At 37.0% G+C, this 25,517-nt stretch overlaps 1 protein-coding gene across 2 annotated transcripts; it reads left to right on the top strand.

Annotated features, from left to right (window-relative positions):
• The first annotated feature begins 808 nt into the window (after positions 1 to 808).
• Positions 809 to 25,255, top strand: LOC137298715 (endoplasmic reticulum resident protein 44-like). Of its 2 annotated transcripts, XR_010957763.1 has the most exons (14): positions 809 to 968; positions 10,364 to 10,427; positions 11,005 to 11,044; positions 13,864 to 13,933; positions 15,753 to 15,798; positions 16,712 to 16,896; positions 17,232 to 17,347; positions 17,876 to 17,933; positions 18,700 to 18,816; positions 19,086 to 19,197; positions 19,757 to 19,904; positions 20,966 to 21,077; positions 21,310 to 24,022; positions 24,880 to 25,255. XR_010957763.1 is itself a non-coding variant. In XM_067830994.1 (13 exons), the coding sequence occupies exons 1-13, from the start codon at positions 912 to 914 to the stop codon at positions 21,457 to 21,459; spliced, it is 1,275 nt and encodes a 424-aa protein (XP_067687095.1). In that variant the 5' UTR covers positions 820 to 911; the 3' UTR covers positions 21,460 to 25,255. The 2 variants fall into 2 exon arrangements, 1 of the variants encoding a protein (XP_067687095.1); XM_067830994.1 differs by having other exon boundaries at positions 820 to 968; positions 21,310 to 25,255.
• The last annotated feature ends 262 nt before the right edge of the window (positions 25,256 to 25,517 follow it).

Raw genomic sequence — 25,517 nt, 5'->3', positions numbered from 1 at the left:
CAACGGGCAGGTTTCTGTCCAGATATATCACATGATGTCTAGTGATGTTTTGGATGATTAAAAAATAGTAGATTAAATGGTGTTCGCGACGGGCACATGTGATAGTACTGGAGGGATAGTAAAGTATTTATCTTCAAGTGTATTACAGTTGCATTTATTGCACTTAAATATGTCAGTATTGACTTTGACACTGACTGTTGATTTAACGTTTTATGGCACAGACATTAGAATTTACTTCATATTCCAGTACAGTCTTTATTTGGGCACATCAACGTGGTTTATTTCTCTGGCTCAGGCTTGTATGTAGAATCAGGGAGACTAGAAGACTTAAATTATGCCTGGTAGAATAATGGTTTAGAAATGGTGAAGAAATAATTTGAACGTGCCAATTCTGAATCTGTGTCTTTGCTTACAGATAAAATTGTATTCGCTGCCCCAAATCTTCAACCTTAAACTGGCTACAGGAAGTAACTAAGACACAGGTAGCTGAAACAGTCACTCAGCACAATGCAAGTAATGAAACCAATCCCAAACATTGTTTTTCAATATCTGATCTGTATAGAGGTACTTCATGCACCAAACATTTCTATGTTCCCGTGGTCGACTTTCAAATATAAGTTAATAGCAACGCATAAAGACAGATAAACGAAAACGTAGATCTGTTGCGAGATAAACATTAGAAATGCATTGTTTTCATTCCCAGATCTTCAATGTCGACAGCAGCTTGTCAACGCATAATTTCAAATTTCGCGCTTTGAGAAGGTTCTCGTTTAACGGATTCTGTCATGTGGAATATAGTATCTGCGCGAGATTACACGCACACACTCAGCCATATTTGTTTGTACTCAGGTGTTGAAAGCATCTGGTTACCGGTGTGTGGGTATTTACGTCTGCAGCCGATAATTGCAACGATGAAATCGTTGATACGAAGACAGTCAACGCACTTCTTGTGCATCCTATTTGCATGGGTAAGTAAATTTTGCATTTGATTGATCACACGCGCGAAATCTGCTCCTGTCGCTCTGTCAACAAACTGACTAAAACGTGACATTCTGTTACCTATGCATGTCCTACTTCAATGACTGGTTTTTCATGTTGCAAATACTTTTTCCAACTTTATAAAGTTTATTAATGTGAATTGGATAATTTGGTTCTCTTATCAGAAGCATTTATTGATGGATGATTGTTCATTTCCTCTTTGAATTTATCACCAAGTAAATAATGAATACTTGCACTTTGAAGTTCATGGTTCTATATGTAGTATTTTGAAAATAATGTTCATTATTGTGATAGTGTTTTCAAATTATCATCTCTTCCATATAAGGCTAAATGTTGAGTTCATTTTTCATTTTTTTTAATGAGTGATACCTATGTTATTGGTGATAAGTTATCCTATTCCTAGATATCTGTCTACAGCAACCTGTAGCGTCAATAATTTATCACATATATCCAGTATGGTACATATGTGCCTGTGCAAATATGACCATGCACTCATGTTCTTATATTTCAATAGCATTTGTATTTGTATCAAGGGCGCATGACACTATTTGCCCTTCATGCTTGGGTGTTTTTGAAAACACTTATTGAAATGGAGTGGAAGGTAATATTATCAGTTGGGCAGTGTTCAGTAGCAGGACATTTGGTCCTGTACGTTTCAGATGTCTGTCTGACCGACTGAAAATTCACAGGACACATACAAATTAAAGACATATTTCGGAGTTAACATTTTTTATAATTGGCATTGAAATTATTAACAAATGTAAAATTTATAAACCACAAGCAACTGTCACATGTAACAAGTTCAGTCAAAGTCCTTGTGAAATATGCATTCGGCCACTGGGCCTGATGTATTTTGTTCTTCTTTAGGACCATCAGCAAATCTGCTGCATTTTTTACAAACAGTAGTTGGGTATGCAATGCTGCATGCCCTGCATGTGAAGACATTCTACTGGTACGATTTGAACTTTATGAGATCTGTCCAAATATAGGACTACAGAACAGAAAAAATAAGGCTGATCTGCTTGTTAAAAAGAAAAGTATATTGGTATCATTAATGCCATATGGAAAATTAGTCTTCAAGAAAATGCAGCTTAAAGATGGGTACTTCATTTTAAGACTGTGAGTTTAGCCAGCTGCTGCCTCACTCCTAGTCCAGAACCTTTTACCATGTGATCATATTGGCAATAAAAGCTTACTGAGTCAGAACTGTGGTCATAAATACTGATTCAGTTATTTATGAAGATTTGGAAGATTAAGGCAGGGTAGGAGTTAACTATGGCTTTGTGTGACCTCTTCTGTTTCACTTGGGGGTGGTGGGGTAGCCTAGGTAAAACTAAACTTACTCATGTACTCACTCACTCTGTTTCACTTAATTTTCATTTGGGGCGGTGGGGAAGCCTAGTGGTTAAAGTGTTAGCTCGTCACGCCAAAGACCCGCATTCGATTCCCCACATGGGTACAATGTGTGAAGCCCATTTTCTGGTGTCCCCCACCGCAATATTGCTGGAATATTGCTAAAAGCGGCGTAAAACTAAACTCACTCACTCACTCACTAATTTTCATTTACTGTTTTCATGTTCAGTCCCATAACAGTACTTATTGACACAGTAGATTTTTTTATAGGATTTGTTTATTATTTATTATTTTTTTGCATTTCAAATTCAGTTTTATGAGGTTTCAACATATTTAGGCTATAAATGTATATTGTGTTTCCAATTACATTGTTTCAATGTAAAAACGATAGACTGCCTCTTTCAAAATCCTGCAAATGGTAAATTCATGTGAAGTTATGATGTTTGGAACTTTTGTAAATTATCTGTCGGTACTTTTTAGGCCTCAAACAGTGATTTTCACGTAATAAACCAGGGTATTCTTTCAACAACATCTCTTTCCTTATGTTTCAAACTTAAGAGAATGTGTAATATTTTGCTGTGGATCTCACTTTACTGGCTTGACGTTTTCTGTCAGCAAGTGTAGGCCACATGTTGCCTTCATGGAGATCGAATATTGATTTTGTTTCACTGTTACAAAGTTCATCTGTTCTGGTTCATTGGTAATATATAGTTTCATCTGTTGTGAATTGGATTTACGGATCAAGTCACTTCATGTGTTGATTGTAGGTCTATACATAACAAAAGAAACAGGATGAACATAGTGATTTTTACAATGCAACACACCAGACATTACTCTGCTGAGGTTGATCAAGAATTTAAAATAAACTAATATCCAATAAATAAGTGTTGTTTTGACAACAGATTACAGTGAAATAAGCATCCATGAATTTATGGCTGTGTACAAACTACGTATGAAATCAGGATCTCTTTGCCATAACCCTAAAATTAAAAGTTAAATATTTTTTACCAATTTTGATTCAGATGCTACCAAAACCAGCCTCCAGGAATCCGTTTGTGTTTGAAAGGTTCAGTAGGCACTGTGTGGCCAATCTTGCTCATTACATTAACAAGTGATGTTTTTTGTCAATAGTATGTTCTCAGATGCTTGGTTCAGAGGTAGATTGCCTCCAAAATGGTCCATGATTTTGCATGTGTCATTGACTGTTCTGAGATGATACTTATGAATATATTAATGATCAGAGTACAAAACCATGTGCTTTTCTTTTAAATTATTAGTGAAATTGGAAGCATCCGAATACGATATGTGTATTGCAAGGAAGTAGTTTGTCTACTATGATACCTTATTTAGACTTTAGTCCATATTTCTGCAGTCCATAGGCCCACATTTTGACAGTTCAGAATGAAAGCTGGTCTGTTTTGTTAATTCATGGATATGTTTGACCTTGACTCATACCTTTCTGATTTCCTTCATTGTAGAATCAATGCAGGCATGATCAAAGAAATTGCTAAAATTTGTCGTGAATGTTTAAGTCAAATGTTTGTGGTGTTTATTTTAGTTACTTTCTGAAGTATGAATGATTTTCATTTCAAGAGATTCGGATGAAATGTTAAATTCTGACCCTTTGGATGAAGGAAGGGTTTGGCCAGATGATGAAATATGTCATTGTAAACTTAATAAGCTCTCCCTGTCATCTCTTGATGTGCCAGGTTCCTGAGAAAAGCTATCACTCTCTGTCGAATCTCAGGAAGTTCAAACATAGTGTAGATTTGCCTCAGGGACTTTCCGTTGAATATATATTGAACTGTCCATTTGGGGTTATTAGTGCCCCTGGCATTAGGCTAGTCACTACCTGAATGGTGGTAATGAAAGTAGTCTCTGTATATCTGTTCTGGACCAAGTGTCATTTTGAGTTAACTTATGCTTGTGTCATACATGTGACGTCGACATTTGTCATTTATCTGTACAACCAATATGATCCATGATTAATTTTGAGTATCTGACAACAAATGAACTGGTATGGTGACATTGCCCACAAGGGCAAACAGCTATCCTACGTTTGGATGAGCAGATGTGTGTTAATTTTGTAATTCTGTGATTTTGTTTCATCGTTAAAAAGTGGATATTACTAAATTTATTTAGTTCTTTACGAAGCTTTAACAATGGAAATGATGGTTGTGAGACACAAATTCTAGCAAATAAGGATAAGTTGGACCTGAGCAGAGAACTCATTTACGAGAAGATGGCAGTGTATTGCAGTGAGGAAATCTATTTGGTTTGTGAAAGGGAGAGCAGAAGTATGGTAGTGCATGTGCGCTGCATGGTCATGAAATTGTTTCCATGCATGGATGCTGAGGCTGTTACGATACACACGCATATTTGGTGAATCGAACCATAGCCCTTTATGAATTCAGTTTGTTATTCATGATTACCAGAACTTAATATGAATGAATATTTACATTTTGTTTTAATAAAGTTTGTTCTACTTGAGGCCTAATGTCCTTTTTCAAAGTGAGGTATGCAAGAATGGAATGTGTACTAGTTTTACAGTGTTGCAAGTCATGTTAGTTTGTGAAGTCTGTTAGTCTGTTACATTCTAAATTTCAATGTCATGTCAGATCAATAGTATGTTCTCAGATCCTTGGTTCAGGGGTAGATTGCCTAATGTCCTTTTTCAAAGTGAGATACGCAAGAATGGAATGTGTACTAGATTTGCAGTATTGCAAGTCATGTTAGTTTGCAAAGTCTCTTAGTCTATTACATACTAAATTTCAATGTCATGTCAGACCACTGGTTATTACTGTGACCAATTAACTGTCAGTATGGGGTTCCATATTGTGCATGAATCACTTAACTACAATGTTGTATTCATGACTAATTAATCGTATTCATTACCCAGTATTTGTATGGTATTCGCCACATAGTGCATTCATTGCAGCCATAGTCGATGCACACACTTTGCTTATAAGACTCTCACATTATTGGTATAGCAAGTCGGTAATATAACCTGGGGCCAGTGTTTGCAATACAGCAGGGCCTGCTGCTGCCTGTAGGTTTTAAAATCTACAGGCCCAATATGAAATCTGTAGGCCCATTTTGTTATAGGCAAACCAATAAAACCAAAATAGACTGCACTGGTCACATTTTCTTGCTGTTTTTACAAAATCAGTTGGCAAAGTCTGTGGTTCGGAGTGGAATTTTTAGTGCAAAGGGCTGAAATACCAGGAAGTGAAACTAAGTTATCGTAACATGATGGATCATGGATGATTCCTGAATGTTGTTAAAAGGGGAAAAACAAGGGAAAGATTCCAGTTGTGAAATTTACTCATGGCCACAAGGACTTGCAGATTTTTTAAACTGCCAGTCTGATGCAATAACAATCAGCGCTGGGCCTGTGGCGATTACTTTGATTGCTGCCTGGGGCCCCTTCGCTCACAATGGCAAGCACCAGTGGGCTGCACTTGTACATGGGTCAGTTGTTAGATCAGTGCTCAACTTGTCCTTGTTTGCCAATAGGTTTATACAGTGGGACCATACTTTCACTTAAAGTATAAGTGTTGGTACTTGTGAACTCTGTGCTGATTATTGATGAGATTATCCTGGGTCTTGGATTGTCATCAGGACACATTTGCAAAATCCCATAACTGAACATTGTCAGTTGGTTATTGGCATCAAGTAGTGCAGGCTTCGATGATGGAGATTTGAGTGGGGAATGTCAGTTATCAGCACTTGTAATCAATTGATTCTTAGCGGGTAATTGATTCTCAGCTATGAATGATAATTGACTGTGAACAACAGTGAATGGTATGACATATTGTGATCAAGTGTGTTATGGAGCATAGATACATGCCTGCTGTTAAGAATATGATAAAAGTTTGAATGTAAGAATGTAAGTGCTTTTTTTCAGTGAGTGTTCTTACAAGCTCCTGAACCATGTTATTTCATTATTATCATGAAATCAGTGTGTTACTTGTGGCCACTTGACTTGAATAAATAAAGTGTTTTGTACTTGGAGTACATCTGTTATTTATCAAAGTGAGATATGTAAAATGGAAAATATCATGTCATTTTACCAAGTCCCCTCGAGTTCTGTCAGTGGATTTGAAGCAGCTTTTTTGCTTTACTTTTCAAAACACATCCTTTATAAAATGATTCAACACAAGTGATTACGTCATGTTTCTTAGGGGCATTGGGTTGGCCTTGTGGTTAATGTGTTCACCCATCATGTCAAAGACCCAGGTTCGACTCCCAACATGGGTACAATGAGTGAAGCTTATTTTAGGTGTCACTCAATGTGATATTGCTGTGCTGTAAAACTTAACTCAGTCACGTTTGTTATATTAAATCCATGATATTTAAAGGTCACATGGAACCCCCCAAAACAAAGATAATTAAAACATGCTTATCACTTATTCATGACATATAATATACATTGCTGATTGTGAAAACACAAATTAACAAAATCATAAGCATACAATCGCGAATCAAATGTGCAATATTTTGTATTTGGGTTTACTTCCTTCGAAACAAGGCACCCGGGAGACCGAACTCAGTCAGAGTGGGTGGGCGTGCACTTGAGTATAACAAAGTCTATCATTGCTGGTTTATTTGCTGATATGCTGAGGGCTTTTTGTGTTTATGTAGAGTTAATCTGTATGATTGGTATTTTAGTATGGTGAGTAATAAGAAAGTAAGATTCTTCATGGATAACAACTTCTTTTATTGTATAAGATGCTGTGTTTCGGTATGGATTAATATGCCGTTGTCAAGCAAGAGTGACATTTGTACAGGAATCCATAGCAGAATGTCACTTCATATACAATAGAAGAAGGTGATATTAGTGTTGGGAATCAACCTTTAAAACCATAATCTATTATCAATGTCTTCTGTCGAGCAGTTATTGACAAACGATGGACTACAGGTATGGATTTATGAACATGACACCATACAGCTGATAAGTCGACTGCTATATGATCACTTAAAAAAAAGATACATGATGTGACACAAGATCGTAACCCATTCTTCATGGAAATGGATTAAAATACATATTGACAAAAGGAAAATCAGAGAGTATTTGGCTACAAATGTTTTCAAGAACACCATTTTTACAGCTAAACAATGTGTTGAAGTCACGGTGGCTGAACGGGCTAGACAGCTGACTTTGTGTGCTGGCGATTAGGTGCCTGACTCTTAGGGTGCGGGTTCAACTCAACCCAAAAAAGTACTAGAGTTTGTACTTTACAAAGGAAGGGTTATCCCAAATATGACGTATGTTAAACAATGCGTAGGTCAATTATTTTTGTGTGCGAAATTAGAGAAACTTTGTACACAAGATCTGCATGTCATCTGATGCAGAATTCTGAATAGGATGGCTTTACATCTAAGAGTAGATGTGACAAATATTAATAAAGCAATCCATTTCCAATTTTTTTTTGTGAATTCGACAAGAATTGAGCCTCTTGCAAACAGAACATGTTTTCTTGAAGCTGACATGTGCAGGAAAGCAGGCATTTTATTGACCGTCTGACCAGCCCATCAAATTGCATGTTTCGATCAATTGTTGTATTCTCAGGAGTATTCATTGTTTTTAGAACCATCTTTTTGTAATATATTACATTTATGAAACATTTATCAATGTTTGCATATTCAAACATGTAATTAAACATGGATCTTAATAATATATGTATCCCTGCCAAAACTGTTATTATACTGCAAGCCACTAACTGCACAACAGTAAAACCCCAGCTCCCTCGACAAGCTATAAGAAAACTTGACTAGGGTAGCGATCGCAAGCCTACTTGGAAGTATTTATAAATCTTGCATGAACACCAATCATTTATGTTATTTTTGAAGATAGTAAACAATGATGTCGATTGGATTTCTTTCAGTTGATTATCGAAGTTTGTCAACCTATCAATAAACCAATTATTTGATAGATCGGTGCACCACTAGTTGCTATTCATAAAGAATGTATATAGAGATGTTGGGTTTAGTGAATACATGTTCTCTGCGTTTGTGTTTGATCCAATCAACAGATACTGAGATGGTGAACTACTGCATGACTGGAAACTGTCCAAGCACAATCAGGACTTGAAATTGACAATCTTACTATTCTTAGTTTGCACTGTGTTCGAGCCAGTCCAGTCATCTGAGAAAAATGGATGCAGTTTGTTTGCAATTCGCAGACATAATAACATAGCATGTGTATGAGCCTGCCTGTGTAATTGCATAATTTGACAGAGACAGAGCTCAGGTGCATGAGCCATAAATGGAAGAATTTTATAGCTTGATAGCAGGGGTTCAAAATTCTTTTAAAAAGCCACTTGCCTCAGGGCAAGTTACTTTAAGATTCTTAAAGTGACTTGTCCTGACTTATCTTCCACTTTCCCTAATTTTGTGATGCAATCATGATGTAATTATAAAAGAATAATTCAGCATTGCACTTGATGTTAATGTTTAGTGGACTATTTATTGAGAAGTGATAAGTAACAAAAAAAAAGATAACTCGACTTCGTTATCATTGTGAAATTTATAGCTTCATTTTGAGCAGATATGAAATGAAATCCAAGTTTAGTTGCTGTTTGAAGCCATAAGCAGAAATTATCTAGTAGCCCACAGACAAGTAAGATATCGTAATTTGATTGCCTTAAATGTAAACTGACTTTTCCTGGGTGTCAGGCGATGGGAGTTTTGGTCCCCTACTGATAGGTGTTAAGTTCAAATTGTTCATGGTCAATGATTGAAGATGTGTATTGCGTATCGACATTAGCAGACATACAGGCAGACACATGCATGTCAATAAAACAGACATTGAGTTTTGTCTGTGACAGAGACTGTTTGTCACAATCAAGATAGTTTTCTGTTTCGATAGACATTAAAACATTTCAGTTTTCAAGCTAAGCATTTTCTGTCAATGACATTAGTATTTCTAGTGCTTACACTTTTTAGAATACTTGGTTTACAAACCTGCAACCAAGCATAGGACCAGTGTATTTTTATTGCTTCAGACCCAAGATGCTTGTAATCACTAGAAACACCTCTTGTTCTCCAACTTTGACCACAGAGATAATGCTTGCAGGCATCACTCTCTGTGTTGTTACTGCTCACCTTCAAGATTCAAGCCACGTGAACCTAAACGCTGCGTGTACGCATAGGCGCAGTGCAGCATAGCTGTTGAAACCACTTTCATGAAATGAGTGATTTGTTTGAACTCAGATTTAGTTTGGGCTTTTTTTCATCGCATGCTGTTGGTATCAGAATCTGCAAAGTTTGAACTTCAAGTACCCATGTATAAATATTCATATTCATTACCCATCAAACTCATCTCAGTGTATTAGTCTAGATAGTGACTGTGTTTCAAAATGTCTTTCTGAGGTTATTTTAACATTGTGATGATGGAAAATAATTTCGTAAACATTGTAAATATTTCTCCTAAACTTGATAGCATGATACTGTCAAAATGTAGTTTGTCTTAAGCATATTCCTGCTCAAATTTCTTTCTCTTCCAGAGATATTTTGGCATTTTATGTACTAAATGTTTGTGTTAGACATATTTAATATTGATTGTTTGTATGTATGCATTGGCTGTTTCAGTGTTTTCTGAATACAAATTACTGCACTACAAATCACATTTAAACAAGTCACACCTGTAATTTTAAAAGTGCAAAGTCGTCACCATGATTACATACCTACATTGAAGTAAACATGTTCCAAATCCTTGTCTTATTGTTCGTTCTGTTGACTGAAAGGTACAAGTCACATATGCAACATTAAGGCATCACTATATCACTTTTGTTTCATTTTTATTAATATGAAATTTTGTTGAGAAGATCATCGTCAATCAACTTAACCACTTATTTTGAATTTTTTTTCCATATTTTGTCAAAGTATATAACAGTTTCAAAATGGCTTCTTGTTTGATACAATAATAGCTGGAATGCATTTTTCCATGAAATTTCTGTCCAGATTCCAACCTTGAGTATGTGTTAATGTTAGCATGTGTATTTTCCAGCTGGTGAGTGTTGTCAAGACAGAGGTCCAGCCCCTCAATGACGGCAATGTCAATAGTATTTTAGGTGAGTAACCATAGTTACATCATGTCAAGTGGCAACCTTCCTCCTCAGTGTCCTGACGTTGTGCACTACTTAGCATGGTTCATTCTTTAGTCATGGCAGTCACTATTGATGCACATTTGTATGTAAAATGTAATTGTACAGAAGAGCAGAATGCACTTATAAAATGAATTCATTTTAATTAGTCTAAATGGTGGTTTCTGCAAGAACAGTTCATGCTTTTACGAATAGGAACATGTTTGATATTTTCTTTTCTAATTGAAAATGGTCTCAGATTTGTAGTTGTAGTGTAGTAAAAGTTAAGTGTATAGAGAACATGTATTTGTGATATTTAAGGATATGATAATCATATGACTCCTCCAAACTTATGTTTATTCAGCATGTCTGAACTAGTCAGGCAAGTGAGATCTGTATACAGTATGACTTCTAAAACCTGCCTCTTGGAAATGAAATAGAGGGGTTTATCATCATAGTTGAGCAATGGTGTATCATTTGTGAGGTAAATATATTCAGATACATTGCTTTTTAGATATTGTATGGTATTCTTGGTATAAAGGTCACTTTATGTATTGTTTTTCAGGCACACATGAAATAGTGTTTGTGAATTTCTATGCTGACTGGTACGTATTAGGAAGTAGTTACGTTTCATTAACATCAATGACGTTATTTCAAAATAAATCACTCAAGGAAGATATTATATACCATGATGTAAACAGTAAAGTATACCACACGTGAGCTGAGTTATAGTGTATTTGCTCAAACAAGCAGTGTTGGCTCAAGAGAGGGTTTTGGAGTGTTTTGACTCATCAAATTCAGTGAGGACCCCCCTCTATTTTACATCTGCCCATCTATTTAACATTGGAGGGGGTCCAGAAACATTCTTTTCATCAATTTGGACTCATTCAAAATTTCACCCAAATCTAACATTGAACAAGTGATTAACTCTAGTGTGGTTGTTTTTCATATTTTGTTGATTACAGCTTCCAGCATATATGCTGTTGGCTGGGTTCTGCCAGTTTGAATTTAAATGTTCCCAGTTCATGTTGATTTTGACTTGTGAAGGTCCAGGTTACAATATTGGCCTTCAGTCACCCATGCATGTATTTTGAGGCGACTGGCGGGATAAGTTGGTCAGGTTCACTTTGTTGACACATGTCATGGTATCCCATTTACGTAGGTCGATGCTCATGGTATTGATCATTTGATTGGTCCAGACTCATTTATTTACTGACTGTTGCCATATTGTTGTAATATTGCTGAGTGTGGCATAAAACTAAACTTACTCACTCATGTTGATATAATTGTTGTAAGGTGACAAGTATGTCAATGATAGCATGACCAGGAAAGAAGAAATACAATAGTGCAATGAAGGAAGGAGTACAGGACAAAGTTAAAGTAACCCTGAATGTATGAACAAGTGCGTGACCTTTTCCAAAGTCTGCCCACCTTTTGCATTTGAACAAACTGTCACCCACTCTCCACTCAGATCAGTTGTCTGTAGTTTTAGATTTGCTACACAGCAGAATGCAACTTAATGAAATGCCATATTGCCCTCTCAGTTATGAATATCTGAGAGATGTTTAAGAAGATACTGGCTTGTTAGTGTGGAACCCATTGTCGCAGAAGCTGACATTGTATCCAGCTGATAAGGCTGTCAGTGAATTCATGATGGAATATTGATGCAGCAGGTGTTGACAATAACAGGTGGTTGGGCTGATATTAGACTTTACAGAGAAGTACAATGAAAATCTTGTCAATTACATGCAACTCTTGTCATGGAGACAAAATGATACATTATTGGATGTATTTCCAATTCTATCTTGTTCTTGGCCCTCCAGTCTGTAAATAATAGGGTTTCAGGTGTCATGTTTTCATTTCAGATTTAGATAAAGGTATTGAAGTAGAGGATTATGAGTGAGTGAGTTTAGTTTTACGCCGCACTCAGCAATATTCCAGCTATATGGTGGCGGTCTGTAAAAAATCGAGTCTGGACCAGACAATCCAGTGATCAACAACATGAGCATCGATCTGCGCAATTGGGAACCAATGACACGTGTCAACCATGTCAGCAAGCCTGACCACACGATCCCGTTAGTCGCCTCTTACCACAAGCATAGTCGCCTTTTATGGCAAGCATGGGTTGCTGAAGGCCTTTTCTACCCCGGGACCTTCACGGGTCTAGAGGATTATGATACAACTTAGGATTTATTCAAAACTGTTTGATGGAAGGAGCACTGCGTCTTTTGACCAGATGTGCTCCTTATAGTGTGCTTACTCACCTTTCTTACTTATCAAATGTATGTTGCATATGCATGAAATGCACTGTCAAGGTTAATACAAATGGTTCCAAATATTCTGGGGACTGTAGGGTAGCCTAGTGGTTAAAATGTTGGCTCGTCATGCCAGTGACCTGGATTAGAATAACCACATAGGTACAATGTGTGAAGCCCATTTCTGGTGTCCCCTGCCGTGATGTTCCTGGAATATTGCTAAAAGTGGTGTAAAACCAAACAGAGTCAGTCAGTGAGTCAGGCAGCAATATATGTTCTGATTTATTGAAATAGTGTGTCAGTGACAGTGAAAAAAATGTGTGAAAGGGAATGGCTTGTTTTGATGCTGAATAACACCTAAGCAGATGTAACAGTCTGTTCACTGACAGATGTGAATTGTATGGTGAACACTGATATATTTTATGGAAAGAGTTCAATTATTGACATACTGTGAAAACTGAGTCATCTGGTTTGATGAATTTGCTGACACAGTGGAGAAAATGAGATGTTTGGGCCATGTTGACCTGCGTTTTTGACAAAATCTGCTATTATATTCTTGAAAGAGGAAATCTTTCTTGTATGTTACTTGTTAGATCCTTGGTAACACATAGTTTGTAATGTTATCAGGTACATGTTATATTAAAATGTGGTAATGTTTCTGTGAGTGTCTCATGACTTGGTAAAAGTTGGCTCGTCACAGGTATGGATGTTGTATCTATTAGTGTAATGGCCATATCAACTGTATGAGATGAAATTACAATAAACTGTCTGTCAGTGTGTAAACCTACCAATGCCTCCCTGAATCTCTCTCAGCATAATTTACTGGTGACTCTTTGAAGAGGCAGCAGATTATTAGCTGGTAATATGATACTTGCTTTGCTTTGTGTATAACTTCATTTGTTCAATGTTTTAATTTGTTTTGTTACATGAGTACTGTCTGATTTCTTGTTAGATTTAGTAAAACTGGTGAGGAGAATGAAGAATTAGTGAAGAGTACAATTGCATTACAATTGATTGTGGACTGTCACATGATTGAAGTCTGCTAGACATAGTGATTATGGAAATCTCAAGAGTTTGTCCCCCATCTTGATATTTCATTGGTTCATGTCATTGCAATTTGTAGAGTATTCCTATTTCATGTGTTTTATGTGATTCAGATTTCATTGCAGGTGCCGATTCAGTCAGATGTTGACACCTGTGTTTGAAGAAGCATCTAACAAAGTGAGGGAGGCATTTCCTGTAAGTAGCACACAAATAACCTTTTCTTTTTTTTTACTATTATAATCGTTACAAATGAAAGACTTGTGGTTAGTCTTACGCGGAACACCAAGTTCATTCTTGAAAAACGTGTGGTTAATTAATACTGAGCAATTAAAAGTTTCCCCAAAGTCGTCTGCTTCACTCTCACCCGCCAAAGAATTCACAGACAGGTTACATAACTGTCGCCAGAGCACTGCAGTGATATCATGTGAGGGAGGATTCTCAGTTTGTTGTTGTATATGAAGTGTGTAACAACCTCATAAATTTGCTAATTTCTCAATGTAAACGAAGACCTCCTGAGTTGTTGTGTTGCCATCAATTACTCCCAAGTGTCAGGTGATGGTGTCACCGTGCACAGATTTCCGCTGGTCCCCCCATTTAGTGCCAAATACAATCGAACACCATTGTGTTGAACTCTAAGTTACAACATGGGATTTGACAGAATCGTCTATGAAAATAAGTTGTATCTTGGAGAATACGCAAGGCAAGTGACATTGATTAAATGACAATAGTTTGTGTAAACATAAAGCATTCATTTTTCAAAACAGTTGTCACGATTACAGGTTTAGACAAACCTATAAACAAAATAATCTTCCCTCAGAAATGTACAGTGACCCACATAGGTATACCCTACAATACACCAAGATGGTGCGCCCCTCTGATTGGTTGAAATTTTGTTTGCGGGAGAGAATTGTGCAGTGTTGTCAAAAAGGTTGATTTAAGGTAATTCAATGTGGAAATGAGTAGCTTTAATGATGAGGTTTCATTTATAACGATGTCATACATGATTTAAGTATTTGCACCCCACTAGAGTATATGTGATTTTTCAAGGTTTACACAATGTGTATTTGGCAGTAAACATAGTAAAGTTGGCATTAGATAGTTTACACCCGTAACATAAGCCTTATGAAAAACAGGTGAAAATAACACTCTAATTAAGTAGGCCATTCTAGTCACCCCTTATTAGTGAAAGGTCTGGTTCACTCCCCGATCATACAGGATAATGCAAAATGAAACCCCGAGAACAAGCAGGGCTGGCCTAAGTTAATGCTCATCACAAATGAATTTGTTCCACTGTTCAAACGCCTTGTAATACAAACCAGTAACAGGAATTTGAATCTATGATTGTTTATTAGACAATCTTTGTCCTAAGATGAATAAAATTTTTAGATTTAAATGTTTAGTTGGAGAGTTAAATTATGAAGATTCACAATCATAATTTCACTTCATTTGATTTATATTTCTGTTTAAAGTGAAAATGCTTTGGTACGTTTTCACTATAAATAGACTAAAATCACAGATGCATCCAACCACAAAAACGTCTTTTTACAGATCTGTGTTTTGGGAGGATACCTATTGGTCCTACCCTTCAGACCCTTAGAAACTTTCTATATGAGTCAGCTTTGCTCGTCCTTGTCCCTGCAAATTAGCCCAGAACTATGTATGAACTATTCATTGCTTCATTAAAAAGGTTATGACTGTTCCTGTGAAGATACAAGTCAACAATAATAAGTAAACATTAACCATGTTAACAATTCCTTCCTGCTTGTATCAAGTTACATTCCACCTACTTCCTTTTTAGGTCCTTATATACAGCTTGATAAAGCATGTGTACAGCTTTCACAAGATTTCATCTTTTCAGCATGAGCAATGTGTGTAAATATGTTTCAGATTTTAAACTTTTTTTGCTTTCATATATCTAGGGTTCCCTGTCTGAGGGTAGTCTCCAGTGTGATCAGGGTATATACAGGGAGATTTACAAATTAACTTTAACCTTCCTGTGGGATTTCTGTTTCAGATGCCTGGCAGGGTTGTTTTTGGAAAAGTAGACTGTGATCGTGAAAGTGAGTTGAGCATTTGTTAGTTAGACATATTGACTGGATCAAGTAGTTAACAAATTGTGTATACCCAGCAATATTGTTCACACTGACCAGTTGTGATCAGATGGAGTATTACTGGTTGAACTATGCACTGTGTTAGCATGGTTAGCAACAAATAAGGGGTGGTGGGGTAGTCTAGTGGTCTTCATGTCAAAGACTCGGGTTCATTTCCCCATTCACCTTGTGGGTACAAGGTGTAAAGCCGATTTCTGATGTTCACTGCTTTAATATTGATGGAATATTGCTAAAAGCAGTGTTAAACTTAACTCACTCACTCAATCACTCACCAGTAATAAATGAGGACTTATTTGGTGAGTCATATGTTAATTCTGTCTTGATTTTCATAAAAAAAATTATTTACCATATTTTACAATAATTGATACTTGCTAGATCTGAGTGCTAAGTGTGTCAAAACAAACTTCAATTCATCAGAAGTGCAAGTATGACTGAAACAAATTGGAAGCTACATCTCATTATTAGCTGTTACTAATGTGATAGGAAAATCTAAGAAAAGAGCAATTCAATTCAGAAACATGATAAATGTTGTATCATGAATGACTTGAGGATCTTGGTATATGAGCGAGTATAGGTTTTAGTTATGTTCCAGCAATATCATGGTAGGGGACAGAAGAAATAGGCTTCATACACAGTACCCACGTGGGGAAATTGAACTCAGGCCTACCCCCCTGTCCATCATCATTGATCATGATATGTGTTGATGCATGATGTAAGCATGTCATGACTTCTCTAGTAGGTTCTATCACTGCATGTTCTTTGAAGAGTTTTCAAATCCTGTTCAATTACTCAAACTTTTTCCATCAAAACCATGATTATGTTTTTCTGGCAAATAATGTATTGTTTTGTGTTTTGTTTTCAGCGAATATTGCTCAAACATATAGAATCAACAAATATCCAACTTTAAAACTTTTCCGTAATGGTGAAGTAGTGAAGAAAGAATATAGGGGTCAGAGGTCTGCAGATTCACTGGCTCAGTTCATCAAGGATCAGTTGACCGACCCTGCAGAGGAGCACACAGACATTGAATCCTTAGAGGAACTAAATGTAAGTAGCTCCTTTCCAAGAGGAGTTACTGACAACACAAATGTAAACTTTGAACTAAGTGTAATTTGTCTTTTATCGAGTGTATGGAGTTGCTTGTATTACCCAAAACATTCCATATATTCTTCAGGGAAAGTGAATATGTATGTATGTATTTTCTTTGAGAGATGTTTCCAAATATTTTGTGCTTTCAAAAAGTGGTGATACATGCGTTTACATTTGTAATACTAAGCAATATATTGACATACTGTGATACTTTTTAGTTCTAATATTGTTATTGATGTTTCAACCGACTGTCACTGTGTCAGTGTATTAATCATGTGAATAATCTGTTTCAGAACAAAAAGAGACACATTGTGGGCTACTTCGAGGCTAAGAACTCTGACACATACAAAACATTTGCCAGAGTGGCAAGTTCCTTTAGAGATGACTGCAAATTTCATGCACTGTTTGGGTAAGTCAGTAGAGAAAATTGTCCTGAAATTCTTACAGGCTTTTAGCCATGTTCTGTTAAGTTGAACTTCTGTGGTGTTAGTAATATCTGTGTGAAAGGTTGGGGTCAGTGGGCTCTGAAATGAGGGGCCCATGGTGAGTTCCTTGTCTGTAGTGGAAAGGGACACAGTGGTTTTGAGGAGGATATGTGGATTTGGTCTGGTGAAGGGTGCATCTCCACGCCACTGAAACATAATAGTGTATGGTCTTTATTAGTTGGTGACAACGTGGTCTAAGGCAGAATAGGTTTTGGTGGTACAGACAATTGTGCAGTCCTGCATACTGAACTGGGACCCACTGAACTGAAAAAAGGCAGGACTTCGAAGAATATTCCATCACCAGGAGATAGGACCAGTCGGATGTGTATGTCCACTGTAGGCATCATTGGTGTCTTGTGAAACACTGCTTTACAAAAAAAAATTACTGCTTCATTTATCATTAAACCTGAGAGAGCAGACAAGTTAGACATGGTTCATGTTATTTTTTGCAGTCCAGCATCTGAGGCTGAGAGGACTTCTGGCGACCGTGTTGTGTTCAGACCGCCTGGTGTGAGTATTCTGAGATACTTTTACAGTTAAATACCCACATAAACAATTGCAAAACTAACCAAGTTGATACTGTGTACCTGTGTGAAGGTGTAAACCCAACCCATAAGTATATTAAAGGGTCGTTTGTTACACTCTTTAGTGGAAAATTAATTTAAGAAAAGAAACCAAATCCAGATTCAAAGTACAAACAACAGAGGTAAGTCTACAGCTATGTACATTGTATGATTCTTGATTCCCCAGATGCCCCTCTTCATACTTACATCCCCTGTCCCAATATTGTCTAGGTGAAGCTTTCCTCATTTTGTGAAGAATATTTCATGTTTGTGAGTTGCAAATTGTTTGAGCCCACTTTTCATAGTCGTTGAGCCCACTTTAGTGTGTTTCTGTCTGACCTGTTTCCAGGTTCAAAAGAAACTCCTCACCTGAACACATCCCAGATGTTGGTTGTCACCATGGAGACTACTGGCATCCTGGGCCCACTTGCACAAAGCGATCTTAGTGCTACAATTATTGTAATTCCCACTCTCCAAAATGGGCTTAAGATAGTTGTAGCGCTAAGATTGCTTTGTGCATGTAAGCCCTGGCTGCTTAGCAAGCTGCTGAATTATGTGTGCCTGTTGTCACTCTTGACTACCTCTGTCACTCTTTCTCTCTTTATGAATTGGACCTGTCTGACTGATGATCTGTGAGGACTTTTTCTTAAGTTGACACCCATGATGCTGAGACTGTGGAATAATGCTTAATAACTGTTTTCTTGTCCCTTCAGACTGGCAAACAAGACATGATGTTCATGGGAAGCCTGACTGATTTTGATAATCTGAAAGTGTGGGTCCAGGACAAGTGCGTGCCCCTGGTCAGAGAGATTACTTTTGAAAATGCAGAGGTTTGTAACTTCAAAACTGCTGACCTAGTCAGATAAACGTCATCTATATGATTTGATGATGGGACAATAAGAATGCTGTTCACAAAGTTTTTACTTCTAGGCATTCTGGGGAAGAAAACGAATCCCTTACAGCAGTATTGGTAGTAAGAGCTTAACAGATATCTTGATCAGACAGTTTGACCTGCTTCGTTAAATTGAGTTTAGTAAGTTTCAGTAAGTTTGCTTTTTATTGAGTCTGTTTTGTGACTATGTATGATTTTCTTTGTCAGGAATTAACAGAGGAGGGTTTACCATTCCTGATACTCTTCCATAACCCTGATGACCATGCTGTGGTGGAAAAGTTTACTCATGAAGTTTCTACACAGCTATTGCATGAGAAAGGTTATTATCTACACGGTTACTTATCTGCTTGTCTAGTTTCAGATGCCAGTTTCATTGCATTCTTGATTATTCAGTTGTCTAGTTTCTTGCTTGGATGGGACTGGTGAAGTTCCCGGGGTAGTAAAGGCCTTCAGCAACCCATTCTTGCCATAAAAGGCGACTATGCTTGTCGTAAGAGCGACTAACGGGATCGGATGGTCAGACTCTCAGACTTGATTGACACATGTCATTGGTTCCCAATTGCGCGGATTGATGCTCATGTTGTTGATCACTGGATTGTCTGGTCCAGACTTGATTATTTACAGACTGTCGCAATATGGCTGGGATATTGCTGAGTGCGGCATAAAACTAAACTAACTCACTCACTCACTCACTCACTCACTCACTCACTCACTCACTCACTCACTCACTCACTGTGCTTGCATGGTGACGGCAAGCATCCATCATATACTGTCATGTAAATGTTGTCGAAAATTATTTGGTGTTTGTGATGTTTTCTGGTGCTTTTATAACTTAAAACTTTGTTACTGGAGTCACATGACACTGATTTGTTTTTCAGCAAACGTTAATTTCCTGACTGCTGATGGGAGTAAATTCACCCACCCTCTCCACCATATTGGCAAGACCATGAGTGATCTGCCTGTCCTTGCCATAGACAGCTTCAGGCACATGTACCTCTTCCCCCATGATGTAAATAAGGATTTAGAGTACGTACAGATTCCAAATACTTCATCCTTTGTAGGACTGAACTATTCAGTGTATATCAGGGATTTACCTTGAGGCCAGTATTTGAGGTTCCCTGAGACTCATACTCATTTTTTTTCAAGGGTCCTGGACAAATTTAGTCATCCCAGACGCTTATATCTTGTTATTTATACTATGTTGTGATATTGTACCTAATTCAATGACTCTCATTGTGTTGTTTATCACAATCATCACGTTGTTGTACCTAATTCAATGACCGTCATTGTATTGTGTGTCATGATCATCATATTGTTGTACCTAATTCAGTTACTGTCATTGTATTGTGTATCACGATCATCATATGGTTGTAGTAATTAAATTGCAAATGATACCATAACCCAGTCAGTCGAAATTTCTCCAAAAAAGTATTTTGACTTTATCTGTGTCACAGTGGACATGTTACTATATGTGTCCATTTAATGGGTATAGGATGCCGGAAATCATGTCCTTTAAGTCACGTGTATTTCACCTCAGTAGAGAATATGGGATATAATAGGCTCTCCTAATAGCTTGTTTGGCATCCTAATAGCTCAGTTCTTGTAGTGAAACTTGATGACAACAGATCTTTTTAAGAATTTCAATCGGTGAAATGTGCAGTCAGTACTTGACTTTTTATTGAGGCTGCGATCTTATAGATGGAATATTGCTAAGCATCATTTGACATTAGTCATGGTACAGCATCTCAAAGACATATTTACCTGTCTTTGAAATGTAATTAATGTAAAATTCAAATCATTAAAAACAGGTGACTTTGTTGTTGCATGAACTGTTCCGAATACGAAAAGGCAGATAAAGTCACTACTTGTGATGTAATACAACTTGTCTTTTGCACTAGTGTTAGGTTTCCTGATAGGAACAGGGTCCATGTTTCTTTTCTTTAGTATAAACTGAATATAATAATTGGAAATATATGGATAATGGAAAGCTTGTGTTCTTCGTCTGCTGTCTATCAGCAATGTAACATTACATTCTCCTTTTGTGCTGCTGGTTGTGTTGTTTTATTCTTGAAACCTTTTGTTTATAGCAAGCCAGGCCTTCTTAAAAAGTTCATTGAAGATCTTCATTCTGGGAAACTTCACCGAGAATTTCACCATGGGCCCGACCCCACAGAGGCTACACCAGCCCAGATTGTTAATGTGAGTATACATAGGAGTTGTTTCCCCTGTATGCTTACTCAGGAAGAATTCACTTTACCGTCTATTTGTCAATGACAGATGATTCCACAAAGGTAATTGTGCAGTAGGAATCTGACATTTGACATTTAGCTGACAAATTCGACATGTTTTTTTTTTTTTTTTTTTTTTTTTTTTTGTTGATTTACACACTTCATGGGTTCCCGGGACTAATTTTTGTGTGATTTGTTTTCAGGAACAGCCTGGAGATACAAAACATGTACCAAAGGAAACAGTTAGTGGTGGAGTACCACCAATTAAAAAACCAACATCGCCCCCGGAATCAACATTTAGAAAGCTTGCCCCCTCAAGCAACAGATATACTATACTCAAAGATGAGCTATAGATCATAAAAATCTCATTCAAAATAAAAAGCTGATTTTATAAGTCTGTATGAAAGTGAGTGAACCAGTTTGGGTGTATATATTCTTCTGATTGTGTATGTACGAATTGGGGATTCATATTTAATGATTTATGTGTCCCTCTGTAAAGGGTTCACTATGTTTCTGTGTATCATGTTGATGTAATTCTATCAGACTCACCAGATCCTGCTGTTTAAACTCCAGATATAATGAACGCAGACGAACCTTAGCAAGGTGTAATAAACTGAAGGTGAAGTGATTTGCCAGACTTTGCTGAAAACCCAGGTTTTGAATCCCCACATGGAAATTTTGTTGAGACCAATTATTCTCCGGCCTAGAATATTGTGGCGGGTTAAAATCATAAACACGTTTATCTAAGTCACCCGTCACGTCAACAAACTGTTTTTATCAAGTAAATATCTTTTTGAAGTTTGTCTTATCTGGAGTTGACTTTTCAGTTCAGGTAAATACATGAGTAATACCCAGCCAGAATTAAGTAGCAGCTGTAGTTGCCTTTATTACACAAAAGTTAGTTTCCCATCTCTCAGAGCTGGTTGACAACTCTCAGTCCCATTAGCATTAGAAATGTATATGAAACATGTATGGTATCAATCATGATGTTTGAATATCCCAGTCATGAGTACATCAGTGTTATGTTGTTTCATCATAATTCTTATATGTTTTTCGAAGTCATTTGAGGGTGTCAATGTAAGTGGGCATCAAGAGGAAACAATTGCTGAAATCCAGCAGATTGGTATTGTCTGCTATTTAAGGATATATTCTGAGTTCTTCAAATGGCTCTTCCTGTTATTCAATTTTTATAAAATGATTCAGACCTGAAGTTGTAAAGATCCGTTTTGTTATGATGACATGGATGAGTAGTATATGTTGTTTTACCTTTTGTTGCATGAACAATGAACAGGGGATCATACTGTTATGCTGTTTGTTATTCAGATGAGACTGTGTTGCTGCTTTGTTAGCAGTTATATTGAAGTTGAAGCATGTTTTTGTAATCAGTTGTGTATGGTTATGAAATACAATGAGATTGAGATAGTTGGCCAATTTTTCTATCAGTTTCATTGGTGATTATAAAGTGAAGAATTCAATAAAGGTTTTAGCAATGAATTTGCTTTCACTCTATCAGTAAACACCAACCATGTGTATTTTAAGGAATGAAACAATTCCTTGCAGCGTATTTGTCCTTTGTGAAGAAATCACACTGTGTTCCTGAACGTTATGGCTGAGTAAGAACAGATTAATGTCCATCGTCATATTGAGACTGCAGGTTATATTGATGGGTGTGAAACGTTGTGACAGGTCAATGCATCATCAACATGGCATTGTATTCTTGTAATTGTGTTAACTGTGTATTTATGTACATCCTCGGTTGTCCAGTTCATTATATTTCCATGCAACAATGCAACAATGTTCAGTTCTACTGTTTCTTTAATTACTGGGGGCAGAAGGGTAGCCTGGTGGTTATTGTGTTTGCTCGTCACACCTAAGCCCATTTCTAGTGACCCCTGTTGTGAGATTGCTTGAATATTGGTAAAAGTGGCATAGGACTGAATGCTCACTAACTGACCCTTATTATTGAAACAAGCATTTACAGTATATTAACATATATACCACTGTTGTACGTCACCTCAGTGTAAACTAGGGATGTCAAATAGTGATGAGATCAGGTGAAATTGCAGACTAAAAATTTGTCTCATGCCCATCCTGTGAGGTTATGTTCCTGAACATCTGCTCAGATACTTATTTCAAAGATGAATGAATTCAGTCGCATGAGGGTGAGAATTTCTGTGCCATGTTGGTAACAATGAATGCAGTTGTGACATAACTTTGGAAACGAAGCTTTTGGTGAGAAAGTATGTCAGTATTTCTAATAGAATAACAGTATAACACTGGACAATGGAGCATGATTTATACCATGGTGTGAAGTGATGTAGTTCTACACATGCTTTGTTTAATGCCAAGTTACCAATCATAATCAATCATAAACTACCTATTACTGTTGAAGATTTGTTTTGTACATATAACATTTAAATGGGGCAGTGCAGGCAATTGTTGCAAGGCCAGAGTTGTAGTATGTAGTACAGTCAGTATCAAATATCTCGGAGAAACTAACTAGATAATGTGTATTAAATATTTATGAACTTAAATATGCCATCACATGTGAAATAAATTCAGAGAAGATTAATGTCGACGGCATCTGGTCTCAAAGCAGAATACTTAAACAGTTTTGGACATAATAGTTCGGTGTACATACTGCAGCCTGAGGCCACTTAACTGTGTGATCCTTACCCAACGTGTGATCCGTGACACCATCTGTCTGATTGCTAATGTGTGTTTCTGAGAACTTACTCGAATGTATGATTCTATCTTTCCTGTCTCTATGTTCTTTTGTTTCACTTCACTCCCTAATTTGAGCACTGAATTCATTGACCTCATCTTGGACATAATGAACACTATTCCTTGCTGAGACACTTAGCTGGATACCGGAGCCTTTAAGGTAACAATCTGTGCATGTGTGTCCTCTCCCAGGTTCTTCTTTGCTTGGATACAGTGGTGAAAACATTGATTTTTTTTTTCCCAGCAACTCATTTGTATATATTCAAAGAGCGAGGTATTTATTGAGCAAGAAAACAGGTATCAAATATCCACACTTGCTTTGGTTTGTTGTTCTTTTCCTCATCATTACTGAAGATGAAGTTCGAATATTTTCTGAATGATTGGTTCTCTGAATAAACTCCCCATAAAACGTCTATGCTGCGTATTGTATTGTCTCATTTTACTAAGCAAGACCTATACAGCCCCGAACCTTCCACTTCTTTGGATTCTTTTTCATTATCAATCTTGGTCGTTGGTATATATATTTCGTTATTACTTGTAGTGTGCAATTAGCGGTTTCTTTCCAATTATGGCTTGAAGTTTTTGGTGATACAGGTGTTTTTGGAGTTTAAGAGCTGGCATTATTTGATACTGTTTTACATTGGAAAATAACTGTGCGAGATATTTACATACTAGTCGCTAGATATGAATTTTGTATACCTGTATTTGTATACACTATAGCCTGATCAGGATAAAAAAAATATATTTATATATCTCTTGCCATTTTGAATCAAACAATTTGTTCAGGAAGGACTGGAATCATGCTGTTGTGCACTTGAAACTACCACACAGATATTCCTCAACCACATCATCTGGGAAATTTACTTTGAATCATAATGCAGTGTTTTCCCCAAAATATACTGGTAACTAAACCAAAGGCAACAGAAGCAGTTGTACAGTAGCCACTTGTCCTGATTGACAAAGATGTCTGTAAGGATTAAATATATCCAATTGCTCTCTAAATCAGTTTCATAATCTGCAAGTACAAAATATGCTGGGGGGGGGGGTAGTTATTTTTAGACTTGTGTATACGCCTGGTGTATGCAATTGTAAATGTACATCTTCATTGTTTATGAATTCAGTTTCCATTTAATAAAGTCAGACATGTTACACAGGTCCGTGTCTATGCCTTGTGATGTCAGCTTGTGCCTGATTAACTTGGATCAAACATGAAGATCCCGTGGCCATGAGACTGGTAGTCATCATCAGTGGCACTACGAAGTATCATGGTGCCTCAGCTAACCTGCAGACAATGAGCTGCTGCTGCTGGGCCATGTGTCCTATCAGTTATTGTTTGTCTTGTGACGCATTGTGTTGTTCTATCAAATGTCACATGGATTAATGGGGAGGACTTCATACAATGCTAATAAAATCTTTCAAGAAATAGCATGAGTTTGCACTATTTGTGATCATATATATGTATATATGTACATCTGGAAATATATACTGCTGAGAGTGGCATTAAACAACAACCAAGCCAAAACCTACTGGTTTATGCAAAACCTGATTGCATTTGTGCCCCTTCGATGGGGACGTGATTTGATGATGAATCAGTCATATGAATAGCCAAAAATGCAAAATGTGAAATGATAGTGTAACTCCTTTGCTTCGAAGACAATGTCTTAAATCAGATGTTGAGCATGCAAGA

Source organism: Haliotis asinina, chromosome 10 (genome assembly GCF_037392515.1).
Source record: "Haliotis asinina isolate JCU_RB_2024 chromosome 10, JCU_Hal_asi_v2, whole genome shotgun sequence".
NCBI lineage: Eukaryota > Metazoa > Mollusca > Gastropoda > Lepetellida > Haliotidae > Haliotis > Haliotis asinina.
Note: the sequence above shows the minus strand (reverse complement) of the source record. Positions and strands in the feature narration are given on the sequence as shown.